At 31.5% G+C, this 21,007-nt stretch overlaps 4 protein-coding genes across 5 annotated transcripts; 1 reads left to right on the forward strand and 3 right to left on the reverse strand.

Annotated features, from left to right (window-relative positions):
- The first annotated feature begins 256 nt into the window (after window positions 1–256).
- Window positions 257–2,575, forward strand: LOC100812620 (GDSL esterase/lipase At4g10955). The gene is made up of 3 exons (XM_006584701.4): window positions 257–477; window positions 567–715; window positions 1,502–2,575. Exons 2-3 carry the CDS (start codon window positions 654–656, stop codon window positions 2,469–2,471), a joined length of 1,032 nt encoding a protein of 343 aa, XP_006584764.1. The 5' UTR covers window positions 257–477; window positions 567–653; the 3' UTR covers window positions 2,472–2,575.
- A 2,067-nt stretch (window positions 2,576–4,642) lies between these two features.
- LOC100782341 (uncharacterized) lies at window positions 4,643–5,592 on the reverse strand. Its single transcript, XM_003532388.5, has one exon. The coding sequence runs from the start codon at window positions 5,442–5,444 to the stop codon at window positions 4,815–4,817; it is 630 nt and encodes a 209-aa protein (XP_003532436.1). The 5' UTR covers window positions 5,445–5,592; the 3' UTR covers window positions 4,643–4,814.
- A 2,511-nt stretch (window positions 5,593–8,103) lies between these two features.
- LOC100782882 (phosphatidylinositol 4-kinase gamma 4) lies at window positions 8,104–11,840 on the reverse strand. The gene is made up of 2 exons (XM_003532389.5): window positions 9,648–11,840; window positions 8,104–8,935 (listed from the first exon to the last, which is right to left on the reverse strand). The coding sequence occupies exons 1-2, from the start codon at window positions 10,977–10,979 to the stop codon at window positions 8,558–8,560; spliced, it is 1,710 nt and encodes a 569-aa protein (XP_003532437.1). The 5' UTR covers window positions 10,980–11,840; the 3' UTR covers window positions 8,104–8,557.
- Window positions 11,841–15,698: 3,858 nt separating this feature from the next.
- Window positions 15,699–18,488, reverse strand: LOC100783417 (calcineurin B-like protein 7). 2 transcript variants are annotated; one of them, XM_003532390.4, is made up of 8 exons: window positions 18,326–18,488; window positions 18,152–18,234; window positions 17,743–17,802; window positions 17,497–17,605; window positions 17,334–17,386; window positions 16,790–16,870; window positions 16,521–16,636; window positions 15,699–16,044 (listed from the first exon to the last, which is right to left on the reverse strand). In XM_003532390.4, the coding sequence occupies exons 1-8, from the start codon at window positions 18,393–18,395 to the stop codon at window positions 15,909–15,911; spliced, it is 708 nt and encodes a 235-aa protein (XP_003532438.1). In that variant the 5' UTR covers window positions 18,396–18,488; the 3' UTR covers window positions 15,699–15,908. The 2 variants fall into 2 exon arrangements, with proteins under 2 accessions (XP_003532438.1, XP_006584765.1); XM_006584702.4 differs by lacking the exon at window positions 16,790–16,870.
- Window positions 18,489–21,007: the final 2,519 nt, after the last annotated feature.

Raw genomic sequence — 21,007 nt, forward strand, 5'->3', positions numbered from 1 at the left:
TATTATTACTTGACCAAAATAAAAATAAATAAATCTTTAAAAGATTAAAATAAAACAAAAAAATTTAAAGAATATTAAAATACAAAAGTTTATTTAATAGGAGAAAAAGATATTTAAGTATATTATAAGAATTTCTTAATATTTTTTTACTTAAGTTAATGTTTTTTTTTTTCATTTCTCAAATTTTTGCATGGTTTATTTTAGCTGTAAAAAAAAGCATTAATCTAACTTAAGGAGATTCACTGGACCCTACGACGTGAACTGACTATTTAACACAAAGTTGCGTTGCGGTTGAAGCGGAGATCCTCGGACTCGGATACGCATCGTGATTCTAACGTTAACATATAACAATCCCTTTTTCCCATTTCCATTTTCTATGCTGCGATGCGAATATGCTTCCTCCTATCCTTCCTTCTACAAATGCTATGTGATTTTCAAATCTAGAATCTCCAGTGTGGAATGCACCACAATATTCATGTGAAATTGAACTGCTTTTTCTTCTTCAAAATTAAACTCATATTGTCAAACCTGCCATGAATTTGATTTGATTGAGTATCTTTATGCAGGCCAATTAATTGCTTTTCAGTTGCTGACAGATGCTGAGTACCGATCCATTTTCTCTCCTTTTTCGCAGTCACCATTAGAAGGAAGCCATGGAATCTGAGAGGGAAAGTTTTGACCTCTCAGGACCTTTGCATCTAACTTATGCCTTATGGTAAGATCTATTAAATCTATCTTCCACTTTAATTTTTTTTTTGGGGTATTTGTGTACTTTTAGATTAGATTGTTTCTTCTTCACCATGTCTGATTTCTGATGTGAGTATCAGTTGCGTGATTGTATACATAACGGTCTATGTTCAGGGAAATATGGTGAAACTAATATCACACCAAAGGTTTTAAATTGCGGTCACGATTGATTGCGGTTTTTTGTGTTCCTTGTTGATGCAACATCAATTGCGGTTATGTAGAACACAAAAAAGCCTTGACTGTTGTGACTGAAATCGTGGCTGTGGACCGTAATTTAAAACCTTCATGTGCGTATAACCCTTGTGTTCTCATCTAGACATCAGGGAATATGTGAACTTCGATTCTTTGCTGGTTGAAATTTAACACATTCACGCAGTTAGCTAATTGTAATGGTTGGAGTAAGATAATACGAATCACATTTTATCTCATAAATCAGACTAAAAATATTAAATATGCATCCTAAATTTGAACAGTCCAATCTTGACCTGAATGCATAAATGCATCGAATCCTATTTCGAGAGAGGATATGTATGTGTCCTTCAAGACCTATTTTTCTTCTTCAGACTGCACTTTTTTTTTTACCAAGTACTCTGTTTATCTAAAGCCTAATACATAGAGGATATTCTTTTTGCATAGAGCTTCGATAGTGGAAATTCTTTAGAATTCTAATAGTTGTATAGGAGGAGTATATGTGTTTTTTGCCCCCCTATTGGAAGAATTTGGCTTATACAAAATAGTATACCATCTATTTCAGGGACAATGCATATCATCGAATGTCAGTTGCTGCTAGTTTGGTCCAAGGTGTTTACATTCTAGAAAGGGACAGACAAGAAAAACGTGAAGGAAAAAATGCTCTTGCACCACCTTGGTGGACATTCTTTCACTTTCAGCTGCTCCGTCCCCTAGTAGATGATGTCGATTACTCCATCTTTGGTGCAATATATGAGTTCAGGCCTCCTTCATCTCAGTATAATGACACTTTATATAGAAGTCCACGTTATGTGATTGCCTTTAGAGGGACTCTAACCAAATCAGACTCAGTTTCTCGTGATATTGAGCTGGATATCCACTTTATCAAGCAAGGGCTTCATCAAACTTCCCGCTCTGAAATAGCTATTCAAGCTGTTCGAAACACAGTAGCAACTGTAGGTGATTCAAATGTTTGGTTGGCTGGACACTCTCTAGGATCAGCGATGGCAATGCTCACTGGGAAAACCATGGCCAAGAATGGTATGTTTATTGAATCTTTTCTTTTCAACCCACCATTTGTATCTGCTCCAATTGAAAGAATTAAGGATGAGAGGGTGAAACATGGGATTCGATTTGCGGGCAGCGTTATAACAGCTGGACTCACCATTGCTATGCAAGCCAAGCAGCCGAAGGATTTATCTGCTGATCCATTTGCTGCTTTGGCTGCCTGGGTCCCAGGTTTGTTTGTGAATCCATCTGACCATATCTGCTCAGAGTATATTGGTTACTTTGAACATAGAAGAAAAATGGATGAGATTGGAGCAGGTGTCATTGAAAGGTTAGCAACTCAAAATTCACTTGGTGGCCTACTGATGAGTGCATTTGGGAAGGAATCTGAACCCCTTCACCTCATTCCTTCAGCTTCTCTGACAGTTAATGTTACTCCTTCGCGTGATTTCAAAGAAGCACATGGGATTCACCAGTGGTGGAAACCAGACTTGCAGCTAGAACACAAGCTCTACAATTACAAATAGTTCCTCTAGTTATTTATTTATTGTGATACATTGGGGGGTGTTGGTTCTGGTTTTCTTGTACAGACGGATGAAATTTATTAGGAAAGATGAAGGTAAATTATGAATGATTGAATTGTCATTTTGTATAAATTGTTAGATAAGTGGCTGTTGTGACTTCTTCTACAGCTTTGGCGTATTTTGGATTGAAGAAACCTTCTCTGCTTTAAAGCATTTAACTTTTGTTTACTAGAATAAAAAAAATGATACTATGTTGTTATTATTGAAAATCTAAACAGCATTTGGTCTTCGAATTAGCTTATTCTTTGTTCATTAATGATTATAATTTATAATGTTATTAACCGTGAAATTTGTGTGTTTTTGTTAACAAACATAATCCCATAGGTATATTTGAGAAATGAGACAATTTTTCATTTGGAAGCCTTTTATCCTCTTGGTAGGTCCTTCGCCTTGGATCTATGTTAAACTTCTACTCAGTATTAAAGATTAATTATTGAAATAAATTATAAACAAAAGAATGATGAGTTTCAATAATATTAATTCCAATGATAATTCTAATAGTATTTTGATAATAGTTCTAATAGAAATTTCGATTATAATTTTGATAGTAATTTTCATAATAATCAGAAGTAAGGATTGAAATAGCAGAATTTTTAGAAGAAATGGAGATTGAAAAAAGTAAGGTTTGGAGAAGAAATATTGGTTAAAAATAATGTCTTAACCCATCAATCATTAAATGCCGAGTGGACTTATGAGTGTCCTGGGCACTTAAGTGTTATATATTTATATGTTATAGAAGAAATAATGTTACATGTTTCAATCCTTATTATAACATACAAATTTTATATTTATAGAGTACAAATTATAACTATTTCTAATCACTATAAATTTTCACTAAATCTTCATTGTCAATGGCTTTGGTCTTCAATCTCTATCATTGATGTCTTTGTCTTTAATTATCATCATGATGATTTTGGCCATCTCTACGATTGATAGTTAGATCTTAACAATAAATTTTTTCTTCAGATTAAAAAAAAAAAACTTTGTTGTTGGGTTTTTTATTTTTTATGCTAGGATCAAGAAAATATGTGTTGAAGTGGAAACTTAGTGAGTTTCAAAAATTTTATACGTAAATGAGTTATTTCTTTCTATATCAAATGTATGCCTTGTTATTAATGACATACATCATATTTTAAGTATCGTGGACCTATAATCAGTAGTTTAGTAAGTAAAGTAATTCATTTTATTTTTGCAACGTTCTGGACCTAAACAATTTTTTTTTATATATTTTTGAAACTGCTTTGAAACTAATTTCCAATACATTGCATATAGATTTTCTACAGTTTTTGTACTGTATGGTCACCAAATTAGATTTTAAATTTGGAGAATGATTTGATGAATCAATTTCTGATATATATATGTATGTAAAGAAAAATATATAATTACTTGCTATCAAACAGACAACAGAAATCAACATCCCTAAAGAGAGCCGCATTTCCGGATCTTTTCATGGATGGCCCTACGCCATGCCTGCCCCCACCCAAAGCAGGGGTGGCCCTCTTTTTCTCACCGAAATCTGATTCAGTTTATTCCAATTCCCACAACCAATACAAAACAAAAGCCACGACCACGACATAGTTAAATTAGTATCACCATCAAGCATGGTATCCAACTTTGCTTAACCTACAATTAATTAACTTCCCAAAAGGCAAAATGCTTCCCTCCCCGCTCCACCTTCCTTTCAAACTCATCATTCCCCTCCACTTTCTGCCTCCCCCTACAACCCTTTACTTATACCAATAAAGCAACATATATAACCCCACTCTCCCTAGCCCCACCCATACACATACATAAATAATGCTCACATTTCTTAACCCATATTACCTTCCAAATACTATTGGTATCCTCTAACAACACATTTTCTAATTCACTCCTTTTTTTATTATATCGCATCACTTGTCATTTTTTATACTTTTCTCTCTTCTCCTTATTTCTCTATGGCATCCACGTATGAGCATTACTTTTAAATGCTAGTAGATTATAAATTAAATGTCTCATTCCCCTCTCGACGTTCCGCTTGTTCTATATAGAAAAAAAAAAAAAAGAATAATAGTTTACAACTTTCTGGTTCTAAACTATAAAAAATCTCTTTTAGGAACACCACAATTTCCCGATTCGACGAACAAAAAATGGCGAAACTTTGCATTGGAGAAGGAAAATTGAAAAATCGTCTTTACAATTATAATCGGGACGCCTTGGTTTGGTTACTTAACATGACTAACAACTACAGTAATTTATATAGTTACTTTTTTACTATTAAAAAGTCTAGAGTTAAAAAAAAAAAAATTAGCAGTGAAAACCTAAGACAGATCCATCAGTTACGGCAATGGCAACCCTGCAACCGGCTTTGGCGTAAACGTGATGGGTGAAAAAGTGCAACACTTTGACGCGCCCCGCCATCTCCAACTTAGACTCGATTTCCAAAGTGGGCTCAACCCTAAGCCCATAGTTGAAGCCCACTCCGTCGCCGTTGGCCAATGTGGGGCCCATTCGAGGCGGCGCCGAGAGGGGGAAGGACTGGACGGAGAAGGTGGCGGCCATGTACTGCGTCCGGCCCGCGTCGATCTCGCCGGCGGGGATGAACATGAAGCCGACCTGGCTGCCGGAGTAGATGAGCTGGAGGGAGCTGTCGTAGTGCGAGAATGCGGCGCGGTTAGGGTTTCTAACGGAGGCGTACTGGGAGAAGGTGAAGTTGACGGTGCCGTTAGCGACGGAGAAGGAGGGGAGCTGGACGGCGTTAACGGCAATTTTGGGGTCCTGGGGTTTGAAGATGGTGTAGTAGACAATGAGGATGACGATGACGATGAAGATTAGGAAGATGGTGGCCACCACGCAGGAGGCGAGGTTGGTGCGCCCCGACGGAGGCCGAGGCCGCTTCGGCCTCGGCGCCGGTACCGGCGCGGCTCCGGCGGCCATGGCCTGCGGTGGTGGAGGGAGAGCCAGAGTAGAGTGTGTTGCGTTGTTTTATCAGTTTATGTTGAGAGCAGGATGAGGATTTAGATGGAGACGTGAATGTGCATAATTTAAGGATGAGACCAAAACTAAACAGCACATGCTTTAATGAACGACAAGGATGGGTAGGATAACAGGACTTTTATTTTTTCCTTCTTATTAGTATTTTTTTCCTTCAAGGCATATGTAAATATTTTTTAAACTTTTGTAGGTTCAAATTGATTTCTGATGATTAAATGTAAATTTACTTAATTTTTGTGTAATAATAATAATTAAATGTCTTAGAAATTTTTATAGAGGCCTTAATTCTAAAACAAAAAATCCTTTAAGAAAAAGGGATATAGTCGAGTTGAGATTAAAATCCTTAGAATATTTAAAAAAACTTTTGTTTCGAAACTATTTTAACTTTAGTCCTTCTGGTATTTACAGAATTTTTTTATTACCGAAACAAGATTTTTGTCTTGAAGTGGACTGTGGACACTTTTGTTGACCAACAGTTTTGCATTTATTTCAAATACACCATGACGAAACTACACTCTCTGCAGTTTAGTTTTAAACCCTTTACCAAATATTATATAGGATAGTCAGTTATAAAAAAATAAAAATAAAGTCTAATATAATAGCATAATTTCATCTTTAGTGCCGGTATGCAACTATATTCTTCCTTTTAAGTTACTAATAGTTATTTGCTTAAAAAATAGTCACTAATTATTATTCTTATTTACAAAACAAATAAACAAAAAGATAGAACTAATCCGTTTGAGTACTAGGATACCAAATCAAAGGATCCGTTAGTTCTTCCAGTCTTTATATTCGTTTTATTATATATGTATATATTTTAAATTATACTAATATTTATAGTAAATGGTTAGTACATAGTACTTCAATACCATTGACTAATAGAATATTTTAATACGATAGCTTTTGCACTAGTATGGTCAATGTTCCTGACCTTTGGAAGACTAATATTGAGGGTGTCAGATATTGGTTTGACAATTGAGCACTACTTGTACCAAAACAAAAATAATTCAAGGGCAATCGAGCTCCGTGATGGAAAGCTAGCTAGCTGTTTTACATTATTTTCCTTCTATTTCACCACTTTTATATTGATTAGGTTGATACATTTCTAAATAAGCAATGCATTTTATTTAATATTAAACATTTATTATAAATATGCTTAAGTTTTAAAAATGATTGTGCATATGAAATAATTTTCTCATTAGGTAGATCCCTCTCTCCATCATCTACTATAAAACAGTTCTCATTTAAAATATCTAAAAATAACAAATTTTAACCATACAAATATATGTGAATTATTAAAACGAAAAGTTAATAAATAATTATTTGACTACTAAAAAAAAATCGTGTACATTTATTTGTTAATCTTAGCCGTCAACATAAATTCATTTCAAGGTATTTAAGTGTTTTTACATTAGTATTCTCTCTCTGACTAGCGAAATGCCACTCAAGAACAACAACAATCATCAGTTAGAATGACTACGTAAGCATGACAATTTGTAACTTGGGGATCCCGTGCGGATTGCCACATTCGGGACGCTGGTCGGGAAAAAAAATTTCTACGGGAACGAAGATGGAATGAAAATCCCCTACAGCTAATTCATGGATTATGCTTCCTGCTTCACACGATTCTCGTATCCTCACATAAATATATATAAGAGTTAATATAATATTTTACTAGTAGAAAAATATAAAATAAAATTATCATATATATTATATAAAGATTTATAATGTTATGCTAGTTTTATTATTTTTATTATGTAATACTGTAATATTAATATATACTTGAATATTTCTTGGATGTTTTTATTTTTGTGTGATTTTATTATTAATTTATTTTGATATTTTTAGTCATGTTTTAAATTTAAAATTAAACCTTAAATTTATTATTGTTGAAAAATTGAGATAAAATAATTTTTTATATATATAATTTTTGACATTTTTTAATATAAAACGAGATCCAGATTTAAACAAGGAATGGGGATAAGACAAAAAATATCCTAACACGGGAAGCGAGGACAGATAAGGTTTGGAGAGAAAAAAGGGAGAGTACTTCTCACCCCTGTCCCATGCGGGTGCCATGCTTAACTAAGTCTTAACCTCAAATTGGGGTCTATCCTTTACTATGCACAATCAGTGCTATGATGAATTATAATCAGGCCACATGGCTGTCATTGTCTTTTTCACTTTTGACGGCTAGTAGAATTATTTTGCTTTTCTTCGTGAATCAAGATCAGATCATAATGCCAAAATGCCTAGCATCACCAGCATAAAGAGAAAAAAGAAATACTATATTATATGTGGACACCTTCACGTATCATACATTTCATCTACAAGTTTCTTTATTTTCTCTCTCTCTTTCTAATCGGGTTGTAGTCTCAATAATTTTTTTTTCCAGATAAGCATACGTTTCCTTTATATTTGGGGAGGGGGGGAGCATCTGAATCAGGAAAGTTACGTACATAATGATTAAAGTTTAAATTACTTAATCATTTAACACTTCTATTCAATCCTCAAAAAAACACCTCTCTTAAGTCTCGTGGAATTTAATGTTGTTGTTTGTTCCCTTTCTTATGGCCCAAGCCCAACTAGGATGCGGCCAAGTAGCAAAAATTTCAATTCATTTTATTGAAGAGAAAAAAAAAAGAAATATATATATATATATGCATTTCATAAGCCTATAATAGTATAATACATTACATTTTGGGGGGTTGAAACCTAACATATTACATTTATTATTATATACATACACGTGACAGATCCAGCTCCTCTGCCACGCCTGTACAATCCCTCTGTGATAGATGAAACCTCAGTATAATACATCTTATTCAGACTTTTTGATTTCTGTTCAACATTGCAATACAATCCTGAAGAAACAGTTTAGAGAAGCTAGAAATAGAGGCCTATGTCCAGAACACATCAAGCCGATATATATATATATATAGAATGATATCTCATAATTTATGCAAACCTGCAGTCCATCCCAAAATGGACTAGTTCACTCACTGAATACATACATACAAATACATCTATGACTCAAAAAAAAAAAAAAATAGTGTCTAGTTTGCAAGCTTATCAAGGTGGTAATCCATGATTTGGGAGATGGCTTCAAGAAATGCTGATTCCTCCATGCCAGGAAGCAAGGAATCTTGGGCTTCCCCAATAATTTCTTCAATGACAGATTCCTTGTTCAAATTTTCCCGACACATAATGCTTCCAATTGCATAGGGTGTAAGGCCTCTTTCAACCCCTTTCTTCAGCAACATTGTGGAAATGCGAAGTGTTCTTGCACACTCAAGTGGAATATCCCATCCATAACATTTCAAAAGTTCCAAGTCTTTTTCAGCATCCAGAGAATTTATATAATTCACAGTCTCAGGAGAGTAAGGCTGACGTACTTGTGGCCAGTAAAGCCAATCAAATGTGCAATCTTCAAACTGCAGAAAGAATAATGAAGTTACTCCATATTCAATCAATATAAGAATAGAATCTTAATTTATAGGATGTGGACCTCTAGTACTATCTTAATTTATATGTACCAATGCATCTATGAAGTCCATCTACCCACAATTACATAAATTTATTCCATACACATACAACAGCAACATCAACAACAAAGCCTGCAAAAAATTAAGTCACAGTCACAACTAGCAAATCATGCTACTCCATCTTCATCATTTGGAATGAATTAACCATGTCAGAAAATGCAAATAATTTCTATATATTAGAACCACAAATTCTCGCATCTAATCAGCTCTGTGGATGCCAAAAGGGGGATGCAAAATAAGACAGAAATTCAGGAAAAATGGAATTAGTGTTTGTTTGGGTGAGCACTTGCAAAATTAATTTTGAAGGAAATTGATTTTGCAAGATTTATTGTGGTAAAATATGAGTTTGGATTGAAATGATTTGTGTTTGAATGTTTTTATTCTGAAATAATAAATAAAATATTAGTAAAATTCAGTATAACTTGTTTTATCTAAAGTTATTTCAATTCAAACTTGATTTTGAACTCAATCAATTCTTCAACACAGTATAGCAAAGCATAGGAGCATGCATTTATCTAAAATCATATTAGCTGGTATTTCAAGGCTAATTTTAGATGATTCAATTCAACACTAATCCAAAATAAGAAAAAGAAATGATTACTTTATCTGGTAGACAATAGCCATGATCAATAGGAATGAGCTTTATCTGGCCATCTGCCTCCTTTTTGATCAATATATTCCCAGCATGCCTGTCTGCATTAGCCAATCTTATATCAAGTACAGCAATCTTATGCACCTCCTCCACTGGGAAAGCCGAGGGTCCATAGTCCTCACAATTACCATCATTACTAATGAACTTCTGCAGTGACCCAATCTTAACATGTTTTGAGGAGGAAGCAAACCCATTTGGGTGGTTAAATTCTTGGTGCAAGCACTGCACCATAACAGTAGGGGGAACACCAGAGAATCCTACAGCTTCACCTGACGCCAAACGCGGTCCACTCTTGGGATGATCCAATAAATAAGCTGCAACTTCCCTAAAGGCTCCTTCTCCAACCTTTGTCCCTCTTTTCAAACCTTCACCATTGGATGAATTCGGAAGACCTTTTGGGTTGTTCACAGCCATTGGTTCCTCATCCATGGGCTTGAAAACCGAAACATGCTCCTGGCCTGTTGAATCTTGCATCAAGTATGTCCCTCCAGTGCCCTCAGAGGACCTAACGGGGTGATTTCCTTTCTTCAAACCTTCAAATGTGGACTTTACCATGTCCCAAAGGAAAGGAAAAAAAATGATCTTAGGATTCACAATAATTGGCTCCAACCAGAAACCTACATCAGGTGGCACCTTTGCTATCTGAACATGTTTGTCCCTTTTATGTTTCACACTTTCACCTGGTGCCACCACCGAGAGATTCAAGTCCTTGTGAATTGGTGTGGTCCTAACCTTAACGGATTTCTTAATTATCAAATGAATCACATCATCACCACTCTTGCATATGTCATGGAAGAGACTATCGTCATCGAGCTTCTGATCATTGCAGAAAAACTCTTGATCATCATCCTCAAGATCAATGAAACATTCCCCTTTGTTCTTTCTAATGCGTTGCTTCAGATACCCCACATTTCGGTGTCTGTCGATGTGGAACTCGAACTCCTTCCCAGAGACGGTCCTCACAACAATGAAGAGAAGATCAGAGAGCCGAAGAACCAAGTGAAGAACATTACCATCAGTGACACCATATTCCTTAATGAGGGTGCCATTGCGAGCTAGCTCTCTGCCACTGAAAACCAGCTTCTGCTTCTTCACCACGAAGCCTTTGCACTGTTGAATCCTCAGTTTCACCGAAGCGATGGAATCAGACTCCAACACACGCATTGGGGTCACAGCACCATCCACAGTGAGGTAAATCAAGATTGGTTCACCAGAACAATGTCCTGGTTGCCCTTCCCAGTTTACCTTCTCTTTGCAAACTGAACTCAAAGCAATTGACATCTTTCAAAGCCAATCACTTTTTTATCTTTCCTTTTTTTATATTTTTTTGGGGGGTTCGGAAATTCCTCACCTTACCTATTTGCTGCTTTACTTGAATTGGTATATCACAGGAACAAGGGTTAGAAATCCATAAAACAAGTAAGAACCAACAAGGTCTTTCAATTAACGAAGACCCAATGAAATATAATCTAATGGGACCCAAACAAAAACGAAAAAATAAATGTTTTTTGAGGTACCCAGAAGGGTATTGTGTGTTGGGAATGGATGATAGTAAATAAAATAAAAAAACCTCACGAAGGAATGGTGGAACGAAGAGAAGCGAGCGAGAGGGGACTCTTACCAAAAGGAAAGAACCAAAGAGAGAAGTGAGAGAAGGAAGAGCTTAAATTGCAGAGAGAGAGAAGGCGATGAAATGCGGAAGAATTGAGAGGAATGGGATTGTGGCATTTTCCGATAATGATGTATGCGATCAGTTGTTATGTGTTATTACCACAACACACACACATACACACACCAGTGAGGGGCCGAATTTTTCTGGTCCGATAAACCAGTGATGGTGTATGGGAGAGGATTGTGAGATCAAAGATATTGTAGCCGTTGCCTTTTTATACACTTTTGACCCATCTCCTATAACGGGAACATAACCCTTCTTGCCTGCTTTTTTTTTTTTATCAAGTTATTTCTTTTGTTTTTTAGTAATGGATGATTGGATATCCTTATACATAAATAATTTTTTTTTTTACATTTTTTTATCAAATCATATCACTTATTTTATCTATATTTTTCTCCTGTGTGTATATGTATCTTTATTTATTTTTATCTTTGTTTCAAACTAAACCATTGTCATAATGTGCGTTTGATTTTATGCTACATTTTTTTAAAAAATTATATTAAAATACCAGTTGCCTTAATTATGTTAAATCTGATTTCAAGTTAAGAATTAATGTTCAAAATTAATTTTCAATTAAAATAATTTTAAGTAATTTTTACATTAAATGAAATATATATATAATTTTGTTAATAAATTACTTTAGAATATAAACTCTAAATATAAATTATGTTACTTTAAAAATATTTTTAATCAAAATTAATTTTATTTAAAATTAATTTGAATAATACTCATCCAAAATGTATATCTGGTTGAAAGAGGACTAAAAAAAAGGTTAAATGTCCTTTATCTTATTTATTTTATTTAAGATATTTTTTTAATTTTAAAGATAAAAAACCACTTTACTAAATGACTATTTAACTCTTGTTGTCAACCTTAACCGCGGTTTGTTTGGCTTCTTAACAGTGATACAAGTTAAGATTTTTTTCTCTAAATAATAAGTTAAGATTTTAATTACTCATTTTAATTCCCAGGATATGTGATAATTGTCTTACAATTCGCCCACATAGATTAAATTTGATTCTGATATAAAAACATTAAAAAAAAAGTTACAAAAGCTTTCTTTTTCATTTTTATATTTAAAGATATCTCATTTTAGTTATTATATATAATAATAAAATAAATTCAGAAATTAAATTAAAAATTTATTCTATATTTAAAAAATCAATTAGATTAAAACTTAGAAAGTGGAAACTGACAGTGTAGTACTTTTATGCATGTTTATATGTGACCGTTGCACGAACATTGCATTTGCAACGTGGGTAAACCATACAAATGTCAGAACTAAGAAACGATAGTGACACGTGTTTAGGCAAATAAAGAAAAGTAAAATATAATTTTGATTACTCTGAAATTTTAAAAGTTTGGAGTAGTTTTATTTATAGGGAAAAAATTGTTCGTTTTTTATTTGTTATTTTGTATAATTTTGTTCTTTCAAGTAATTTAAATGATACTTTATAAGAAAGACTAAAAGAAGATTTAAAATGGAACTTTTAAAATTTTAGAAAGAAAAAAAATAATATTTTACCCTATAAATATTATTTATTTTTTAATATCATATGTTATGTGTGTTGAGATTTTGATGAGTATTTTGATTTTTAATAGTATAAAATTATAAATATTATGTTATTATTTTTAATATTGCTTAATAAACTATGTTAAAAATTAAAATAATACTATTTAATTATTAATAATTTAATTAAAATTAATTTATTGAACCTTGGATCAATATTTTTACCGATTCCATATTTGGTCCAATTTTAAAAACATGTATATCATTGAGTTGTATAACTTTATAAAGGAAGATATGTATAGATTTTTTTATTAAAATAAAAAATTATTTTCATCATATTTTATACATTTTTATTTTTATATTTATTTAATATTACATTTCTTTTAATTATTTGATGACATTTTGAGACAAGAGACTTAATTTAAATATACTTTTTAAAAATAAACCTGAATAATTAAAATTAGGGAAAGTAAAATAGCATGTTTGCTATAGTAGGGAAATTAAAAGGATTGACATAAGGGAACAAAAATCCTATTAAACCTCATTATCTTATGCTTCTCTTTTTCTATTTTAAAATAAGCAACAGTAAAATTAGTTTGAAGACTAATGATTTCACAGGGTTAATGCATATCCTCATTTGGTCAAGTGCCATTGCAATCAACGCTATCTATAAAGCGTCTTTAGCAAATTAATACCTTCAGATTCACAAAAGCACTAACCAAGGAAATAGATACTTTGCCTTATTTTGTCTCCACGAGCTAAATTTCCGATGCACTCATTTTTGTTTGCTTTTTGCTCCCTAAAGATCGTATTCATTGAATAATACTTTTAATTTATAAAATAAAATATAGGTTTAGCTTTCGATATAAGCAAACTAATGTTTAGAAAATTCAGTAATGTCTATAGGAATATGGGATTTGGTGTCCCGTGACTTTGAGATCTGCATTATTACTGATAATGCAGTCTAGTAATGGGGAAAAGGTGAATGGATTTTATTTGCCCCAACATAATTCAACTTTTTAATTTATATTTATATGTTTTCCACTGTCATGACTCTTCTTCTCATGCTCCTTGGCCAAAATGTATTCCTCTTGGCTCATATGTCAATTATCATTTTTAAACTTAGCCTAATGCGAACTCCCTTTATTGTTATGCCTCATATCTTAATAACTTTTTACTTTTTATTTTTTTATTTTCAGGTAAAATGTAATATTATCCAGTGAAGCAACAAAGTTTATATCTGTTATGATCGATGTATTTTGATGAGTGCATATCCTATCCTTTACAGTACATTATAGTAATATTTGGAGTAGTAAAATTTTTATTGATCAATCTTAATCTTAAATCATACATCTAACCACATTAGATTTATTTTCTATAACATCCATAAATATACCGATGCACCATTTTAATAATAAATTTTTATATAGAATTATGTAAATTAAATTAACTTTGCACAACATTTTTTATTTTATAAATATATTTCCTCATTAGACAAGATAACTAATTTTAAATAAAATTAGTATTTTTTTAAAAAAATTACCAAACAACTTTTAGTTTAAAAAAACTTTTAAAGTAAAAAAAAAAAGTGAAATTAAACCAAGTTATTTTATACTGTTCACAATTAATTAATGAAAATAATAAGATACAAACCCGCGATGAAATTGAAGTTCAAATTTAAATTTAACCTTGAGCGAGCCATTTTGACTATGTCAATGAGAAGTTGAATAGAATCTGAAGTCCGAACCCTTTTCTTTCCATATGGTTGGGTACAATCAACATGAAAAGTAAATTTAGCATTTGACTTAATGATTTTTTTTATAATTGTCATACAAATTGATCCTCACATTCTCAATGTTAAACGCATTAGCTTCAAAAACTAAATTGATCAGTAGTTACAAAAAAGTTATATGTTAAAATTGTTTTTATAATGATAATTAAATTGGTTAGTGATACATATTTTAAGGACCAAACTATTATTATTATTTTTTGTAATGTTAAAAACCAATTTAGAGTGTGTTTAACTAGTCATTTTTATCAGTTTATAATTTACTTGACTAATTTAGTTATGTTGGTTTAATTAAAATGGAAATATTTGATAAGTGAGTTTCTATCATTAGTTTGTATTACTTTTTTTTCTGTATGTTACTTGAAATAATATTTGAATTTCACTCCTATTATTGTTATTTTATATTTTTGGCCTCAATACTTTAATAAAGTCTCTAATTTATTTTTCATTTAATATTACAGTACTGTTTATTTTAATATAAAATTTATTTTAATATTAAGTAATTTACATTAGTAGAGCATTAAGTAAATTTATATAAGTATGAATTTGGTATAAATAATTTGAAATTTTAATCCAATGATAGACTTTGAGAGAAAATTATGTAATAAATTTTTTGAGATAAAATTTTATAAGGAAATGCCTGGACCCGATCAAATTTGGGATTTTCGAAAAAAAGAATCTAATGAATGGATCTATGAACACATACATGAGTAGTTTTTGTCTACCAAAAACTAACAAAAGTGCCATTCCCATTGGTCCAGGTCCAACAGAGGGTTAGCTGGTAGCCCAGGATGCGAATATAGGGCACTTTCTAAACCTTTCTATTTGGACCTCTTTTTCTACCATATAAATTATAATTGCAATTTGCACATGCTTTTATATATATATACTATTCAATTTTAGAATTGATCATGTTATTTATTTTCTACACTTTCTGAAGGAATGATGATCTTCCTCGATCGTGATATTAGTTATGCTCCATTTTTTGCTTTTATGGAGCCAGTAATTTCAGGTAATGGGGCAAAGGCATTTGGTTAATATCTCTCGTCATCATAGGATTAATAAAAGATAGTGTTAGCAGTCACTCATGTATCCACGTGACAAAGAGGGCAAAATTTGAAAGACAACGAGGCTGAAATTACCAATAGGACCACTATGATAATGAACAATGGACAATATAAGCTCGCAGGAATTGTGTAAATGTTCTTCAATGGTTATCTCTTTTATTTGCGCAAAATATTAATTAATGCTGACACCGTTGAAATTGTCCTTCAATTCTAAGATGTTATCTTTCTCAGGGGATGTGCTGCTTCTGCTTGTACAGTCTTCAATGCCTGATGTTAGCTTGAAACTATGAAACTGTGTAGTAAGATCCCTGCAAGGCCCAGTAACTACTGTTAGTTCTAATTTCAAGATAGGTTGAAGCCTTGGGAGTTATACTTTTAATTAAGTCAAATAACATATATTCTGTGTAAGTTCAATACTAAGTTGGAATGCCAAACTAAAGTTTAAGTCTAGTGCTTCAATTAAAAATTAAAAATTATTCATCCATTGGGGCATCGGTTGGTTGCTGAAATATCGTTTTTTTTTTCCTGTTAGGAGACAAAGGAAGGGACACATAACAGCGACAGGTGATTTCCATTCATAGTATACTCTCTTTAGCTTAGCTATATACAATAAGCGGTCGAATAATTAATTTGTTTTGTGGGGCAAGCTTTCGGTGTAATTAAGATTCTGTTTATTGGTAGGGACCTCAAGAGCTGTGGAAAAGAACTTACACGTATAATTGTGTTTCTGCAACATATATATCATGCGAGGAAAGTTATATATGAAAGGAAAAGAGCATATTACTTCAAATAGGGAATTGTCATGTTCCTCAATAATAAGGATGGATTTCGAGCTACAAATTCTTGCCACTCCTCTGGATCAATCCTTCCGTCTCCTTTTGAGTCTGCTTCTTCAAAGGTCTGTGCAATGCAACAATAATAGAAAGGGGTAGATATTTAATCACAAAATCATAGCAGCCAGTTTTTTCATATGTTTTAATTAAGAGAATATAATTAATTAATCCCCAAAGAGTGGAGAGAAATTAGAGACAAGAAAAAGGAAATTACTGATACCTTATCAATTATGACCTCAATTATCTCATGAGACAGAACCAAATTCGACTCATTTAGTAGTGCCAGTATCATCTCTCTTACCTTCCATACATATTTTGAAAAGGGAGATGCTCATTAATACGATAATATTTTTGTAAAATCATGTACAAATGTAATTTCTGACAATAGCTTATTTTATATTTTAAGATTTCTGTAATTAATATTTTTTTTAAAAAAAAACACTGTTCTTATAGCTTAATTCGTGATATTTGTAAAAACGAGATTTGTATGTACCAAATAGCATTGTTCTTTTGATAAATATTAGATATATAACATTTATACAACATTATCTTTTGTATTTATCTCTCTACTCATCATTTATGACATAATTATATTATGTGAAATTTGTGTCTATAATTCTCTCCTCTTAGATATATACAAATTTTACTAATTTAATTGCTATAAAAAGAGAGATAAATACTAAATTTCCAGATGATATAATCATGTGAAGATGTATTAGGGTAACGATAATTAACTTATGGTCGACCAAGTTCATATTGTTTACCTCGTGACGTTGAATAAAGCCTCTTTGACATATATCATAGAGTCGAAATGCAACTGCCACAAAAATAGACACCAAGGCTTCGATCAATACAAATAATGCAAATTAAGGCATGCAGAGTTACATGTACATGCACACTCTTGATCGAGTTGAGAGGAAAGCTTACAATCTGCTTTTTGTGTTTGTGGCGCTGCTGGGTGGAAGACGCTCAGAGCTTGAACGAACTCTCCAAATTCTATCACCCCATTATTTTTTGAGTCAAATAATTCGAAGACCTGATGTCAATATATTTAGACAACAGCAGAGAATTGTAAGATTAATTGTTGCACCGATCACATATCAATATCATCCTATTTTGTTACAATCACATTCACACGATGTTTTCTAAATTTCACAAGTTAAAATTGCTGACCCTGTCGGCAAAGAGGCTCCGTTTCTCGCTGCTTCCAAATAAGCCAAGCTGAAACTCTTCCTGCATAATATTATTCATGATATATAAGTCTTTGCCACAATGTTAACTAACTAACTAACTATATATATATAGTAAAAGAAAGGGCAAGTTAATTTGACTCAACCAGTAGTTTCTTGAAATTTCACACGCTATTTATTTATCTGCTTTTAACACGTACGGTGCACATGGTGTAATATGTTTTAACATGTACCATATATCCCCGAAAGAAGAGTTATTGTAGCTAGGCGTTAACAAGATGAAGATATATATATCGCGGGTGTGCAATTTCAAGAAGCCATATGGAGCGTCCGTGTAATTTGTCCTAAAAGTAACGGTGTTCTAGCTTGAACTTATGAGCTTAATTAATTACTTTGCTGATAACCCCGTCGTCGATGATGGAGCTGCTTAATTTCTTGAACAGATCATACAATGCTTCAATTTCAGAAAGATTAACTGGACGAATAAGAAATTGATTAAAAACTGAAGAGAAATGTTGGACCAGAATACAAACTCCAGGACTGAGGAAGGTAGAAAGAAGGCTTACAATAGGTTTGGGAAGCAAGAACTGCTGGATCTTTTTGGTCGACTCGCTGTTTGGTGCAACAACACCCCATCAATTTTACTTCTTTGTGTTCCTACACTCTCTCTCTGGGCGGGGAGGACTTGATACATACATAGTTAACTAGTACCATCCATCAACCATCATACAGGAACAATCGGAATATTTTTCTATTAATAAAGAAAAAGTATAGGGACTAGTTTTTTTTTTACTTATTCTTAAATTTGGTTAATTTGATTATTAATTTTAGTTACGTCATTCACATATGTCACTCACATTAACTATACCTTGACAGAGTTAACATAGATGTAATGAAAGAGATCATCAATCTTCATTAAATATCAAGGTAGAATGATTAACAGTTGCTTTTTTTATAAAAAGAAACTAACTAAGTAATACTTAAAGTATCGCGAGTCATACAAATTAGATAAATAACTATTTTTGTTTTTGAAAGCATAATATTGACAAATTTATTCAAAGATAAAAAAGTAAATTTTAATTTTAAAAATATAAAAAATAAGATAAAGTGTTAATTTTCTTTCGTTAATGTTAACAGAATAAAGTTAATAATAAGATAAATTTATCTTATTTTTTATACTTTTAAAATTAAATTTTATTTTTTTATCTTTTGAGAAATAAATTTATCAATGAAAAATAAAAATTACTATTTAACCTATACGAATTAGATGAATAACTTAGCCTAATAATTAAAAAGTCTCTCTAGGGCCAGCCAAAAAGTTACGATGCATTTAATGCACCATACATGCTTGTTGAAATTTTTTACTAACCTCCTTTTAGCTTTACAGCCTGCAACGCAAAATGCCTTGAAAATGTTTTACAGTGCATGCTTTTGTTGAAAAATAAAGTAATATTGTTCACATTACTTTTTCCTTTTATGAATAGAAGCCTAGAAGGCTTGTGGCAACTGGCAAATGAAGGAAAGCATGAATACAATTTATTCTTTTTTTAACTTTCTCAAAGTATTTTCTGTCAAAAAAAAATTCTCAAAGTATTTTTTTAATAAAGATATTACTTTAAAATAAATAATATTAAACAATTATATGTGGAATATGATAAAAAAATAAACTTATTGACCCGTCGAATTACATGACCAGTTATTATTAGGCTGCTTATTCAAACCACCGTCAATATTTTCTAAACAACAAATAGCAATGTGACTGGCTTAACATTTTTCGTTACAACTGTATTGAATTTTTTTCGCAACGAATAACAATGCTCATGAACTTATTGACCCCAGAAAGGAACCCGTCCAAATTCATTTTTGTCTTAATTTTATGTCTTTTCTCTTTTTCATGATCTTCACACATAGTGTTGGATAAATTCTTTGTAGAAAAAAGAGTACGCGTAAAAAAGTTATAGATGACTTTTTTTTTCATTCATAAAGGATTGCAATTTGGCATATCAATTACGACTTCATATATATCCTAATTAGTTTCCTTTAAATAATTGTGCCATCAAGGCGGATTAGAGTAGCATATTAAGGGGACCAACAAAAAGTAAAATTCATCAGGAGAATTCTATATCACCAATTTTTATATAAAATATTTATAATTTGATGTTTTAATACATTAAATTACATTAATAATCTATTAAAATATAAAATATATTTTTTTAATTACATGTGATAAAAATAATTAATAATTGAGCTTATACTAATTTTTAACAAAAAAATTCAATTTATACAACAAAATTAGTCAATAAAATATCATCTTTCATCTTATTAGAAAGTGTATTCTTATTACTAAAACATTAAATAAATATCATTGTCTCTTTTCAATATCTCAATTCAATGACTACATCGCTTACAATTATATATTTACTTAATTTGAAAATTATAATAATTTCCAATAAATCTAATGCTGACACTTATGGATTAATATGAGATTTGAAAAACAAAAACTATCCCCATCCAAGAAATTAGGATTTAACAAAGTCAAACAAAAAAATATTTATGTAATAACAAAATTTTAATAAAATATAATATATATATATAGATAAAATTACTATTGATTTATAATTTAAAAAATTTAGGAGATAAAATTGATTATATAATAACTAAAATTTGATAAATATAACATTGAGATAAGATTTTTTAAAAGAAATATCACTATTAATTTTATAATTAAAAAAGTTAAGAGATAAAACCAATTATACTATGATTTTAATTTAATAAAATATAATATTCAGTTATAAATAAGATTTTTTTATTGAATAAAAAATCAGATTTTATTAAATAAACAAATAATAACCTATTAATTTTTAATTAAAAAAATAATCAGGCCCCCCCTCGGCCCAACGTCCGTCCGCCCCTGCCACCAAAGTGTACCAAAATTGTTTAAACGATTTACACAAATAACAAAGAGCATAAAAAGCTAAGGCAGTGTTTTTATTCAAATCAAACAACTTCTATTTCTCAAATATTTTTCTTTATTTCTTTCCTCACCTACTTACTTTCCCTTTCTCTATTTCTTCTCCCCTACCAAGCTCAAATTTGCAAGAGTAACACAGAATTTTGGTTGCTTTATTTGATAAAGTGGATACGTTTTTAAATTATATTATTGGTGGTTTTATTCTTTTCTGTCCAATATCTATTGTATTTATTGTTTTTAATTAATTTATTATTTTTAATTTTTTTTATCTCCTTCT

This window comes from Glycine max, chromosome 8, assembly GCF_000004515.6.
Source record: "Glycine max cultivar Williams 82 chromosome 8, Glycine_max_v4.0, whole genome shotgun sequence".
Lineage (NCBI taxonomy): Eukaryota > Viridiplantae > Streptophyta > Magnoliopsida > Fabales > Fabaceae > Glycine > Glycine max.

What these genes read in the sequence shown, in the direction of transcription:
- LOC100812620 (XM_006584701.4), top strand. Translation starts at nt 654, where the DNA reads ATGGAATCTGAGAGGGAAAGTTTTGACCTCTCAGGACCTTTGCATCTA. An exon ending in CATCTAACTTATGCCTTATG is followed by an intron (nt 716 to 1,501) that starts GTAAGATCTATT and finishes CATCTATTTCAG; the next exon opens with GGACAATGCATATCATCGAA.
- LOC100782341 (XM_003532388.5), bottom strand. Translation starts at nt 5,444, where the DNA reads ATGGCCGCCGGAGCCGCGCCGGTACCGGCGCCGAGGCCGAAGCGGCCT.
- LOC100782882 (XM_003532389.5), bottom strand. Translation starts at nt 10,979, where the DNA reads ATGTCAATTGCTTTGAGTTCAGTTTGCAAAGAGAAGGTAAACTGGGAA. An exon ending in GCTATTGTCTACCAGATAAA is followed by an intron (nt 8,936 to 9,647) that starts GTAATCATTTCT and finishes TTCTTTCTGCAG; the next exon opens with TTTGAAGATTGCACATTTGA.
- LOC100783417 (XM_003532390.4), bottom strand. Translation starts at nt 18,395, where the DNA reads ATGGGGTGTTGTTGCACCAAACAGCGAGTCGACCAAAAAGATCCAGCA. An exon ending in GGAGCCTCTTTGCCGACAGG is followed by an intron (nt 17,606 to 17,742) that starts GTCAGCAATTTT and finishes TATTGACATCAG; the next exon opens with GTCTTCGAATTATTTGACTC. An exon ending in TTGAGGTCATAATTGATAAG is followed by an intron (nt 16,637 to 16,789) that starts GTATCAGTAATT and finishes TGCATTGCACAG; the next exon opens with ACCTTTGAAGAAGCAGACTC.